This window comes from Camelus dromedarius, chromosome 32, assembly GCF_036321535.1.
Source record: "Camelus dromedarius isolate mCamDro1 chromosome 32, mCamDro1.pat, whole genome shotgun sequence".
Classification (NCBI taxonomy): Eukaryota; Metazoa; Chordata; class Mammalia; order Artiodactyla; family Camelidae; genus Camelus; species Camelus dromedarius.
Window position 1 is genome coordinate 15,881,686 of NC_087467.1, and position 13,941 is coordinate 15,895,626.

The following is a 13,941-nucleotide window of genomic DNA, read 5'->3' on the forward strand; positions in this document are numbered from 1 at the left end:
ATGGTCCCCTGGGATGCACCCTTCCCTCCAACACCCGCCCGAGACTGCTCCAGATACATTTTAGACACATATCAATAAACACGGTTTGGCCTGTCCTCACAAGAGTGGTAGCACGCTCTACACAATATGCTGAACCTTTCTTTTTTCACCGACCTTAGAGGTCATCTTGTCAAGATTATTTGTGATGCTTAATCTGCAGATTGTTCTTAGGCAAAGCTAGTAACTGTTTGTATGGTGTATACTTGTTGAAGCGACTTTACCTTCTGTACCAGAATCATACTAGGATCATAAATCATTAACCTGATTTTTTAATTAAAATTAGATTATATGAGAAGCATTACCTGCAATTGCGTCATTCCTTCCTAAACGTAATAGTGGTAAAAACATTTAATATGGTCACAAAGCTGGCTGTTTATCTGCATTTAGTCTTAGTATAACAATGATTTGATTCCCATCTCCCCCATTTAAAAAAATCAGTGGCCCTAGTTTAAAAGCAAGGTATTTAATTTACTGGCAAAATGATTGTTAAAGTGCTTTTTTATATCATTCACTTCTGTATTTTGTCTAGTGGGAACTAACAGCATTCACAAACAAGATACTAAATTTGATTTACCTTTTAAAAACTTAAATTTCTTAAGAAGATCAGCACCTACAAAAGAGTCACAGAGGTACAGGAGGAGTCCACTGAAACACACCCCTTCACAGTTGACATTGCTGGAGTGGGGTCTGGAGCTGACATAGCATATGGCCACCTGCAAGCATCAAGCAGAAATAGCACCAGCATCTCAAAACCAAGTGAAACGTCTGCATCTTTAGCGGAATGAGTCAGCGCCTTCCTTTTTAGCTGTCCATTTCAGGGTCAGGTAAAGGAGACACATTTTTATTGAAACTTCAGTGGGCTGGTTATTTAAGCTTTGTACGCCCTATATTTAGTATGTCGTCTTAAACAAGAGACACTTTAAATAGGTTATTTCTCATAACAGGATAGTTAGTAGAGGGGCTTGTTTTGTTTCTATTGATTTCTCTCCTAAGAGTTCATAAAATAATAAAAAGCTGCCTTCCACAAAAAGGCACACTTAGGAAAGTTTAAATGGTTAGATTCCCTTATTGATGAGAATAAAAATTCTAAATCAGTGTTTCACTTAAGATATAAATTTTCAATTGGGTAGAAGCTTTAAACAGTGAATGGATTTAAATTTTTAGCTCTCTCTGTGGCTTCTATGTACAGAAGGTAGCTTCACAAAAATTACAGAGAAGTGTAAGCTAGGAGCCCCTGAGGACGGTAGAGTGGCTTAATGTGTGGGCCAGCCTGCTTGTGTTCAAATACTGGTTCCTCTGAGTAGCTGTGACACTGAGCAGTTTTCTTGTCTATAGAGAGAATAGTGACACCTGTCCATAGGACTGTTTCGTGAATTAAAGAATGTAAACCACTTAGCAAGTATTTAGTGGCTGCAGATGCTGTCATTAGTGGTATTGAGATTGTGCTGTCCAACACCTAAAGCCCTGGATTCTTTCAGGAGACCTGGGTCAGACACATAACTTATAGAGATGGCATAAAACAGATACCCTAAAAAGTATTACATCTGATTTTTTTTTTCAAGATCCCTTCTACCTCAAATTCTACAATTCACGGTCCAACCCACCATGCACCATAAGAAGGATGTAAAATGCTTACACTTAAAATTTTAGAATAAAAATTTAAAAACAAAAGTTCATACTGTATAGCACAGGAAACTATATTCAATATCTTGTAGTAACTTATGGTTAAAAAGAACATAAAAACGAATATATGTATGTTCCTATATGACTGAAGCACTGTGCTGTACACTACAAACTGACACAACATGGTAAACTTGAATAAAAATATATTTTAAAAAAATAAATAATCCTAAGGGGAAGCTTAGTGGTTGAAGCTCTTGAAGGCCATCAGTGGTCAGAAGCCTAAAGGTACAAGTGGCAAATTAAGAACAACAAAAAAAAACTGATGGAGAATTTGAGACAGAGTGAGAGAGAAAAAATGAAAAATAAGGAAATAATGGAAAAGCAAGAAGCCCAGGAGTGGAAAGTATAAAAATAGGGGCTATAAAAAGGTTTCCTGTGATACCCTCAGTTGTTCCACAATCACTGACTTCCCCTCGTGTGCCTGTGACGCTCAGATCACGTGACCGTAGTGTCATCTGATAACATGTTACGACAGGGAGGAGCAAGTAACTGCTTCTGCCTCGGGTCACTGAGGTAGGCTTCTTCATGGAGCTAAGCTTGGAGTGTTCGCTGGCTCACTGTGGGGAGGGGGATAGGTGTGTGAGCTTTGCCTAAGTGAGTATGTCACCAGCTCCTTGTCTGTTAAGCTTTCAAATGGGATCTAAAATGAGGAAGAACTGGATGGAAGCAGGGAAAGCACAGCCCCGCCCCTTCCCCTTTACCTCTGGTCCAATGTTCAGGTAGCAGTCAATGGCCAACACGGGACTCTTGAAGTTATGGATAGCTTTGGGGAAGAGTTTGTACGAGGCGTGCTGAAGGAACTTCTCCAGGAGAAATTGTGCAGGGGCTGCCAGCAGTGTGTGTTCACTGTCGGGAGCACAGACATACTGCAGGGGCAAGATGGGTGCTAAGCTCTCTGACACCTGAAATCAGAGCCAAGAGGATCATGGGAACTGTGTCTGTCACTATGTGAAACCGGCAAGGAAACACGGCATTGCATCCTAACAGCCTGCAGATAACAGCAGGAGCACAGAGACAGAGGTCAGGCTCAAGTGGAAGTCCGCCTGTCTTGGGTTCTGAATCCCCCCCCCCCCCCGGAAATAGTTCAGTTGGATCTAACATAATTTATACACGGCAAGGGCAGGAAAAAATGCAGAAAAGTAGGCTTCTTTGCAAGTCAGCGCATTTAGCAGATACATTGTAGAGGCCAAACAGAAAGCCTTTTATATTGTTGCTGGATCTGGATGGGTTAAATCCCATCCCATCACCACCAAAAAAATAGCAGAGAAGTTTTCTAAGCTCCACTGGGGAGTCCACGTGTTGTAAATGATCAGGTATCAGTAAATCTCTAAAACAGAAATGGGTGTGCCTGTGGAATTAACCCTTAACAGGTTTGGAACTGCATTACCTAAAAAACAAAACCCAAAAACCTGGCAAAGGACCACACAAGCATCTTGGTTACATTTCGCTCATGTGTTAAATGAAGAATGTAAAAGTGTTAACTTCGCCAGTTTAAGAATATAGTAAAGTTTGAAACGCCATGAAAGCTTCAGTTAAGCCTTAAATCTAACAAAAGGTAATTCTGTTGAATTTTCATAGCTTGTGTTTGGCTCTAGATGAGTCCTCAGGGAAATGAGACTGCAAATTTGACATTAAGAGCTGACTCCCTTGCGTTAGCTTCGCTTTCTAGTCAAGAGGCAGGTGCTTAATGCCAGTTCCTAATAACAAAGATACTAATGAGAGATCACTGTCAAATACTGAACAGTAGACTCAAGCTTGCGAACTTACCATGATCTTTGGTTTAATGATAAAGTCCCTTTGCCCTCCAACCTGAACATGTTTCTTCATGAGGCTGAAGTTATTAAAGCGGCAGATGAGCAGGCCACTACTGTTTGTTCTCAGATTAAAGTCAACATCTTCACAGAAATACCTAAATTGTAATCACAACGATAGGTTTCCTTAACTACCTGTCACACCTCAATGCTGATAATTACACAGAGAAACGTGGCAGATGTTAGGAGACAGCCTTAGACAGAATCAACCTTTCCCCCTCATGGAGCTGGCGCTCTCAGCACTGGCCTGTGAGCCTCTTGGGTATTGCAGCCAACAAGGAGGGAGAAAGTAAGATGACTGGTCCCACTTTCCACAGCGCCCCAGGCGTTCCTGAACTGAAACAGGGCTGCACGTTCTGTATACTCTTGGGACAGGAGTGCAGAGCTGCTCCCAGTTTTAAAATCCTGGCTGCAAACAGGATGAAGCATCTGCCAAAATTTAAACCACAGAGGTGAAACAGCTACAGAATATTGTAATAGCTACAGGTTGGGGGTTGACATAAGGGGGACTCTGTGGTCTCTGACAGTCTTCCTTGGCCATTTCAGACTTCCCAGGGTGTGGACATAACTTAGGAGGCCAGGCCAGGGGATCTAGGTCTCAGGGTCTTGCTAACACCTGGGGAAAGTGATTACCTTCTGAGATCTGAGGGTGAATGAAAGGTTCATCTTGAATGGTCTATGGGTCCACACACTGATGTGATGCAACAGTGCCGGCCCTGGTTTAGTCCTTGCTGAATGGCCGGAATATATTTTCTAAGCATTTCACGTGGCAGCAGCTATTATTAAGGGTCTGGGTCATTCTGCAGATTGATGAAGGGGCCACTTTGGGGCGTGTGACCCTCCTCCCCACTGTCTCTGTCCACATGGTCTCAGTTTCTCCAAGACACAGATAGGAACAAAAGCATTACAGAGGCTAGAGCCAAGCAGAAACGATCAGTACATGCCAGGATTCCTTGCATCCGGGAGGCCTGACTTACCTGTTGAAGTCATACTGCACGTTCTGAGTCAGGTCTATGTTGAGGAGAATGAAGTCATGCACGTGGCACCTGGAGAACGGGGCCTTCAGGCTCTGAGAGGTCAGCCTGCTGCTCCACTTCTGTATGCCCAAGATTGCGTAGTGGACGATTTTTGGTGTGGCTTCAATATGCTGCAAGACACTCCTCAAGGACACATTCTTACTGGAAACTCCTGTTTCCATGGGTTGGCTATGAAACGTAGAGTTAGTTTATGTAAGATATCTATCACTACTACTGCAGAGAGGGTCAGTTCTGAAGGGCTAACACTACAGTGTCCATGCCTGTCAAGGATGCAGTTAGCTGATTTACTTTATAATAGCCTGGAATGGAGAAGGACGTCGAGCCTGGTTTTCACACTGCCTGTCACTGCTAACTGAAGGAAGCTGCCTTCCAGGAGGGGGACTGATCACTTTAAGGTAGGGAAAGAAATCCAGCCCACTTCTAAGTGAATAATGAACAGGGAGTTACCAAAGAGAGGGAGCACGCAAGTGTCCTTCCAAGTTCTGGTCATCACGGTATAATAAAGGAGTATTTGAAAACATCACTGGCTTTATATCTACAGGGGAAATGAGGCACAAAATCACAGCGCTGGAGCTGGAAAGGCCGAGAGCCCATCTGTCACTGTTTTCACTGGGGCTGGGAACATCTGGGGCCATTTGCCGCATAGGACTTTTCCAGGTGTAGCATTTCATGGTCCTCATGGATCCCCTCACCACTGTCCCAGGAGGAGAACCTCTGATTCTGGCCCAACCATAATTTTATAGGTGATGGAACAGTTATGAAGCAGAGCTGGGGCTAAAAAGCAGATGTCCTGATTCAGAAGGTTTCTAAATAAACCATAGTATCTTTCAACAGACTTTTACAGCAAACCAAAGCCATGATGCAGAAATGGCCCGGGAATTCAGTGGCATACCGAATGCCTAAATTAAAAAATTACTTAGTCACCACAGAACGTGCTAGTGGGAGTGGTCTCGTGGATGATCGTTCTGCCCTGGAAAGCTGTGGCTCTAACTTACTTCCATGTGTGACGACAGCCAAGGGAAGTGTCTTCTCGGTAGCACTGTGTCACACTCCCCTAGAACTGCTTGGGAAGTGCCAGTACCTGGTCTGCTCCTGAACGCTGTGAATGTGCCACAGGACACACGAGTCGTCCATCACAACGATGAAAGGCCAGACACACTGGCGTTTAACTCCCAGCTCCTCCAGGCGGTTCCTCTCCAGTTCCAGGTTATGATATGACAGCTCCTTAATGAGAAACCTGGCAGCACCTGGAAGGCAACATAACGACGGCTGGTGCGAAGAGCTCTTTGCCCAGGCTTGGCTGGAGCTCCGCAGGCAGCGGGCGTTCTCTCCATAAGCACACCTGTTCACGTGGCGACCGTGCAAGTGGGGTCAACCACATGTTGAGAGCAATGGTTCTCACACCAGTATAGGTAAGAATCACCCAGGAAGTCCACTTAAAATGCAGATTCCCGGAGCCCACCACGACTGACAAGGGGCCAGGAACCAGAGAGGTCTTTGACGCAGGTCATTCGTGAACCACACTTTAAGGAGTACTGGGAGAATCTAGTTTCCCTGATGGGAAAAAAAGGTTCCACATAGAGGAAGCCCTTATTACTGGTTCCTTAAAGTCATAAGGGGCCCTGTCAGTCTCAGGAGCAGCCACTCTAACGTCCTGCACTAGGGGGTAGCCACCACGGTGGTGGATGTGGTGCTTAAACTAATGTGTCCCTTGCTTTAGATACCTTTAGGAAATTGGCAGCAGTGTCTCTGAAGAAGATTCTGGGAACTGGTATCCTTTCCCTAGGTCTGCCTTTTTGTCAGAGGCACACTGTATAGTGAGTAAGAGAAAAGCCTGGAGCCAAGCTGCTTAGGTTTGAATCCTGATTCCACTACTTCCTGGCTGTGTGACAGTGAACAAGTCCCCTGTGCCTGGGCTTCCCCACCTGTAAGGCGGCGATGCTAATGTCTGCTTCACAGGCGCTCGGGATAGTGCCAGCACGTAAGTACTCAGTGTCAGCAATTATTAAGGTGATGGTCAGGAATTAGCCAGGTTTTATGAGTGGGCCATCCTAAGATGAAAGAACTGTAGACGATAATGAAGAGGCTAAAAAAACTTTGGTCTATGGGGGAACCAGGAAAACAGTCTGAATAGTTCAAGGGTAATACTAGGATTTAGAAGAATCTACTTTCAAGAGTAATGTGTCTAATAGTTTGCATTCTCAACATAATAAGGGCCATATATGAAAAAGCCCACAGCTGACATACTCCACAGGGAAAGGTTGAAAGATTTCTTCTAAGATCAAGAATAAGACAAGGATGCCTATCTTTACCACTTCTATTTAACGTAGTACTAGAAATCTTAGAGCAATTAGATAAGAAAGTGAAATAAAAGTTACCCATGTTGGAAAGAAATAAAATTATCTGTTTCCAAACATGATCTTATATGTAGAAAACACTGAAGATTACACATACACAGAGTTAGAATAATTCAGTGAAGTTGCAGATACAAAAACAACACAAATTATGTTTCTGTATCGTAACTATCAATCTGAAAGGGAAGTTAAGAAAACAGTTACATTTACAACAGCATCAAAAAGAATACAATACTTGGGAATAAATGTGTAACCAAGGAGGCAAAAGACACACTAAAAAGTACAAAACATTGCTGAAATTACAGACAAATAAATGTAAAGACACCCTATGTTCATGGATTGGAAGATGTAATATTGTCAAGATGACAGTACCACATAAAGCAATCTACATGTTTAATGTTATCCCTATCAAAATACCAGGGTGGTTTTTTTTTTCCGGATATAGAAAAGTCCACCTTTAAATGCACATGGAATCTCAAAGGACTCTGAATACCCAAAACAATCTTGAAAAAGAACCACAAAGTTAGGATTCTCACACTTGGCTGACTACAAAACTAGAATAATCAAAACAGTGAGGTAGTGGTATCAAGACAGACATATAAACCAATGGAATAAGAATACAGAGCCCAGAAATAACATCCTTGCATATATGGTCAAATTATTTTTGACCAAGGTGCCAAGACCATTCAATGGATTAAAGGATTGTCTCTTTAACAAGTGGTGTTGGGCAAACCGGATAGCCACATGCAAAAGAATGAAGTTGGACCCTTATACTATATAAAAAAATCAAAATGGATCAAAGAGCTAAAACCATAAAACTCCAAAAAGAAGACAGGGAAAGTTTGATCGTGTTGGTTTTGGCAATGATTCCTTTGCTATGACACCAGAAGCAAAGGCAACAAGAGAAAAAATAAACTGGACTACATAAAATTTTAAAACTTCTGTGCAAAGGACTCAACAATGAAAAGGCAACCTACGGAATGGGAGAAGATACTTAAAGATCATATCTGATAAGGGATTAATACCCAGAATATATAAAGAACTACGTCAACAACAACAACAAAAACCTGTTTAAAAAGTGGATTCTCCAAAGATATACAAATGGCCAACAAGCAAATGAAAAAGATCAACATCACTAATCATTAGGGAAATGCAAATCAAATCACAGTAAGATACCCACAGGAGCCAATGAGAAGTGATTTAGATGCAGGGAGTGACCAGACAGGAAAGCTCTAGAACACTGGAGCCTGCAGGAGGTAAGTGAAGGAGCTCTAGGCTGTCCGTTCCTCCCACCGCTCTGCGTACACTCAACAACCAGGTGCCCCCTGAGAAATCAGCCTGTTGCTCCATGGGGAAAAGCAGGAAAGACTTCTGGATACTTTTAAGATGACTGCCTCAGGTCCCCAGTTGTACAGAACCCTCAAGAACTTGCCATGTGCCTTCAAGATTGGCGATGACTCAGAGATCCCTCCAGCCCAGAGGGAACCACTAACTCCCCTCAGACCATCCTCACTGTGCTGTTCCTGCCGCTGGCCTGCAGCAAGGAGCACTTGCAGCCTGTACTGACAGGTGTGCCCAGCCCTTCCCAGGGTGCTCAGTGTCTCAGTGACTGCTTTGGTTACTAGTCCTCAGAAGTTAAAAATTCTGCAAAACTGCACATAAAGAGAAACAAAAACTCAGATTTAAAGAGGAGTCAGAAATCCTTTGGTCTGTAGGGCAAGACCTTTTCCAGAGGCAGGGGAACCTTTGAAAGTCCATGCTTGGGGAATGGAGCTGTTTCTGTTCACAGCCCTCCCCCCGCCCCGGGGGCCCCCTTACCCACGCCTGCGTTATTGAACATGCCGGGCAGCACCAGCATGATGTGGTTGGGCCAGTACTTGCGGTACAGCGGCATCTCATACTCTTTGACTACCAGGAGGTGCAGGTGGCTGATGCCCTCCATGGCGTGAAAAAGGTTTAGGAGTCCGTGCTCATGGCGACCACTGGAAGGAGTGAAAATAGGGCTCTTGACTGCATTCAAATTCTGCTGAAAGGGAAAAAGAAAGAAAGAAAAAAGGACCAGAAACCAAAAAGAGATATTAGAACCCTGAGATACAAAGAAGCTTAGAAAACCTGATCTCGTACCTGAGGCCTGTCGGTCCTCGTGTCCAGACACTATCACCCACCTTGTCCGAAACCAGGGGCAGCCGCATGCTCTCCAGGTGTTTGCCCTGCTTGCTGAAGACAAAATGACTCTCTTTGGATTTGGGAATGATGAAATAGAGCTGCACCTCCTCTCCCAGCACGGAGGAAGAGAACGTGAAGGCATGAAGGGTAGAGTCAGACATCTACATTTGCAAAAAAGAAAGGGAGGGAATGTAAGCTCCATGGTTCGCAAACTTCCCGGCCACTTGTGAAGGTTGTCATTCAGAGAGGCAAACTAACCTCAGCTTCTACCTGCCACCCGGCCTGGCTGTGCGAGCAATGCCAGAAAGGTAAGAAAGGCAAACACTTCATCTTTCAGTGGCTGCCGCGGACCTGAGAGCCAGGCATCCTGCCCCTACGCAGCCTCTCAGCTGGCGAAGTATCTGTTGCTCAACACTGTCTGCATTTCTCGTGTTCTTAGAACTGCTGCTGCTCAGACTTACAGAGGCCCATCCAATATACCTATAGGACGTCCTGCTACGTAAGCATTCCCCAGGGTGCCCAGTGATGGGGGAAAACATTTCTGTTCTGTGTGGCTCAGGTCAAATAAATATTTTTTAAGTAAAATATTAAGACTGACATCATTAAAACGCCTCTTGAGCTACAGTGGAAACTAAAGATTTTTGAACCCAAGCTTTAGCCTAGAACTCACTTCCGAAAGAGACCATTCAACTTATCCAAGCCGATTATAAATCTAACCTATCTTTTAAAAATTGCTGTAAAGTTCACATGCTCTCTCAATAATCCAGCTCAGTGAAAAATAACATAAAAGTCTTTACAATGCAGGCAATATTTGGCTTAATGAAAAGATAGCATCACTTTTCAGCACCAACTAGAATCCAGGTAAGTTTCCCAAGAGTTTCAATCTAAATATTACATTTCATAGAAAAATCATATTGTAATTCTTCCCTTAAATTCTCGTTCGTTCTGCTTCACCGGTGTGGGAATATACTAGTTAGTGAGTAATCATACAGAAATTATATAAATAGAGGGTTTTTAATAAAGAAATTTTCTAAAAACATAATTTATAGATCAGGGGACTTGAATCCTCTAAATTCCATAAAGCCTTGTGAGCTGATTTCAAACTAGCCCAGCAAAAGTTCTCAGTAACACAAGAAAACAAACGGGACAAGGAAAGGTAACTTGTATCAGGAACAGCAGAACGGTCAGCGCAGTGTTTTTGTTTGGTTTTGAGTAAAAGTAGATTTATTCAAAGAGATACATACTCCACAGAGTGGTGGCCGTCTCAGAAGCCCAGAGAGGCCATGAGGCGTGGGGGTGAGTGTTTAAAGTAGAAGTAGATACGCCCTCCATAGACGGAGCACAGGCCTTCTCAAAAGGCAGGAGAGAGGGCCCAGCCCAGTTTTTCAGTGTCTCCCTCCTTGTACCCTGTGGGGAAAGGGTGAAGACTGGACCTCGAGAGCAGAGGCAAGTTTGGGGGAAGTCCACTCAGCACATCCTCTAGGAAGGAAGAGCTGTTCTAGGGTTCAGAGCCAAGCGATAAAAATCAAGATAAAGTGGGGGAATCCAACGCAGAACTTATGCCCCAAATAGGCACTGGATTCTCCCATCATTGGCTGCCTTTCCCATCTTTTGTGCTTAAAGATGCTCTGGCCAAAAAGAAGCTAAATGCTGTGGGGTGTCTGCTCCCCTTCTGTGTTCCTACCTCTCAGTTCTCTCCAAGTAAAAGAGCAAACATTGACTCCTCTGTATGCCCAGTGGTCAAAACCATCCCATGCTGGAGCAAGAATGAGACTAGGTCTGTGCAAATCAACAGACTTGTTCACAGCGCAAAGGGTGCACCCTACAGCTCTGGAAATAATGGCACCATTTTCATCAACAGCCCAAAGCGGGAGAGAGACCCTTTCACCAAACACACCACACTACCCAGCTTTTCAGGGTCACAGATAAACACCTCAGCTCCTTTCTAACCTAAACATGACACGTGTAACCATTTTGATGAAATGAGTTAAGACAAACCCAGTTTCTTTCTCTTCTCTCCTCCCCTCCCCACCCTGCCCATAATCCTAATAAGCCTAGTCATTTGAATTCATTTTGCTCACAAATTAGTGGCTCCATCTCATAAGTAGGCCATCCTTGTCTAGGCCTGGAAACCGGGACCCTTACTTTATATCCCTCACATACAAAATCCACGTGGAATGACGGACAAGGGCAAAGGGGCTGCACCTGGGAGGCAGAGGTGAAGTCCATGTACTGGTGGCACTGCTCGCAGTGGTGGAAGGTGTTGTAGGCCGCATACTTGGTCAGCATCATGGACACAGTCTCGCGTTTCTGGGGCTCTTCAACTCTGGATTCCTTTATTGCTTCTGTGTATAAAGGAGCGAAAAAACCTTCTCATGATGTGCTTGAAGCCCCTACGCCTGGGAAGAAAGTCCCCTGCTCCCCAAGGGCTTTTCCTGGGATTCTGTAACTTAGGCCCTGAGAGGCAGGCATGAAAGCGGGAGGGTGGCATGTGCGCGTGTAAAACGAGAGAAAAGCAGAGGAGAGTGACTGCAGTTGCCCTCAAAGATTAAAGCGCCCCAGGCCTCCTGCCCCGACTGAGGTTCCCCTTGACCTTCAGGCTCCGCTTGCACTGACCTTGTTTGACCCCTGCCAGCTTCTCAGTGTATACCAGGCTCATCAGGCTGTACTTGGGGTCATGCACACTGACGTCAAAGGGCATTTTACTGAAGCTCTCGATGTCAGGCCAGGGCTCTCCCTCTGACTGGCTGACTTCACTGCTTTGGCTGTGATCTGGGACAAGCAGAGAGATCGTGCACAGAGCAGGCAGACCGCCCGGCTTCCCTCCCTCCCAAGGGTCAGTGACAAAAGGCTGTATGAGACATAAAGCATTTCTGAAAAATGACCTTCTGTGTCCAGGGCAGAGGGAACCAGAACTGTCCCTTCAGACCCCTGCTGGAAGGGGTGCCTGCCCTCACTGGTCCCCATCAGTAGCCTCCACACACTCAGTCCACAAACCCCTATGAGATCAACTAGTCTCCCACCCCAGCCCCTCAAATTGCCTTAAAATCTTGTTTAATTTTGGATGATCTGAATTCTATTTTAGAGTTTTAGTTGTGGGGGGTTTCAAGACATTGACAGCTGAAGAGATTTCACGGATGCGTTGAGCAAGATTTGCAGTGTCTGCTGCATATTAGAGTCACCTGGAGCTGGTAAAAAATCCCTGTGCTCAGGCCACATTGCCCAGAACCTCCTTCATTACCCAGGCACCTGTTGTGGTGTTTCAAGCTCCTTAAGTGGTTCCCACATGCAGTTCAGGTTGAGAGCCAGGGGCCCTGGGTTTTAGTCCGGGCCCCTCCCCTTATGACTTCACACCTGCAGGCGCCTTCACCCCTCAGGGTCCCCTGATTGTAGTAAGGATTCCAGATGGCGTACTGGAAGTGCCAAGACACTGGCAGGCATATAGGGGGTCCGGGAGATGATAATTGTTATCAAAAATAGACACTATAAGATCAAGCTAAAGACAACTTTCAAAGGGAAAAAGGAAGAAAAAAACTCCAACAAATTTCAATTTCTTCTTGTGATTAAGTTATAATGGACAAGAATCTGAAAAATGTATATATATGTATGTATAACAGAATCGCTTTGGTGTACACCTGAAACTAACATTGTAAATCAACTACACTTCAATAAAAAAATTTTTAAGTTAAAAAAAGGCCTGAAGACTAGAAGCACAGCTATTACCTTTTAAACACAATATTGTTTGGTTTTATAACACAATACTGTTTGTTTTTATATCCCTGAGCTAAAGTGCATTTTATTTAAAAGTTAAAGCTTATTCTAGTTTTTAAAAAAGGTGTCCTTGTGAGGAGGGTACAGCTCAGTGGTAGAGATGCATGCTTAGCATGCACAAGGTCCTGGGTTCAATCCCCAGTACCCCCTCCAAATATACCTTCCCCTCATAAAACGACAACAGAAAAAGCAAAACGTGTGGGGTAAAAAAAAGGGCATCCTTGTGCCTTTCCAGAGCACCACTGCATTCACCCGCACCAAAATGAGGGCGAAGGAACAAAGCCAAACAGTGCCTCTCACTACAAAGGCCAGGTTTGACCCCACAGCTCAAGGCCCTGTAGTGGAATCTATTGTGGGGCCAGGGAGCCTGGGGGAAAAGCCAGTGGGATACGGCCCCTCCCTCGTCTGCTTGGCTCTGCCTTTGCCCTGTGGTCCAGCATGCAGGTGTTTCAGGCCCTCCTGGAGCTCTGAGTCCCCTCTGTGGGGGCCTGGGGGTGTGGTACAGTTCAGCTGGGGGCACGAACGAGGAGATGTGGATGGGAAGATAGGACTGTGCATCTGTGTCTGGGATTGTGGATGTGAACCGGTGAGGAATGGAAGTAGAGCCAAAAGCCATAGTAAAATGATTAAATAGAGCCGATCTTACCTAGCCTGAACTAAACTAGTCCCTTGGGCTGGTCACAGAACAGGTCCAATTATGTAGGAAAAGCAAGTGAGGTGAGGGCTAAACTGATGGAAGATGCTAAGGCCTCTCACTTTTCTGGACTCGTCTCTGAGGGGCGGGGGAAGAACTGCAGATTATCTCTACTGCCCTGTCCCTCCCGTGTCTCCTCCAGCACACAGTCGGGTGGTTCTAAGACGTGCAGTCACAGTGTGAGGCCACACTCTCCTTAGCTGCAGAGCTCATGCTGGCTGCGTCCTGCCCGTGCCCACCTTCCGGCCTTGCTGGGCGGGCTGCAGGGCAGAACCACCTCACAGGTGACGGGGGTGGAAGGGCTGAGAAGCGGGGCGGGCAGGAGGCGGAGGCTGGGCTGGTCTGTCAGGCACTAGCCCCGCATCTGACTGCCAGTGCGAAGGGGT

General features: G+C 45.1%; 1 protein-coding gene across 1 annotated transcript in view; it reads right to left on the reverse strand.

Annotated features, from left to right (window-relative positions):
• Positions 1–13,941, reverse strand: part of GREB1L (GREB1 like retinoic acid receptor coactivator) — a 213,073-nt gene that overhangs the window by 3,223 nt on the left and 195,909 nt on the right. The window contains exons 25-33 of the mRNA XM_064481548.1: positions 11,707–11,862; positions 11,296–11,435; positions 9,090–9,251; positions 8,743–8,950; positions 5,652–5,817; positions 4,511–4,738; positions 3,490–3,631; positions 2,424–2,624; positions 614–752 (exon numbers count right to left, since the gene is read on the reverse strand). Coding sequence (XP_064337618.1) covers positions 614–752; positions 2,424–2,624; positions 3,490–3,631; positions 4,511–4,738; positions 5,652–5,817; positions 8,743–8,950; positions 9,090–9,251; positions 11,296–11,435; positions 11,707–11,862 — 1,542 coding nt within the window. The remainder of the gene's footprint in view (positions 1–613; positions 753–2,423; positions 2,625–3,489; positions 3,632–4,510; positions 4,739–5,651; positions 5,818–8,742; positions 8,951–9,089; positions 9,252–11,295; positions 11,436–11,706; positions 11,863–13,941) is intronic.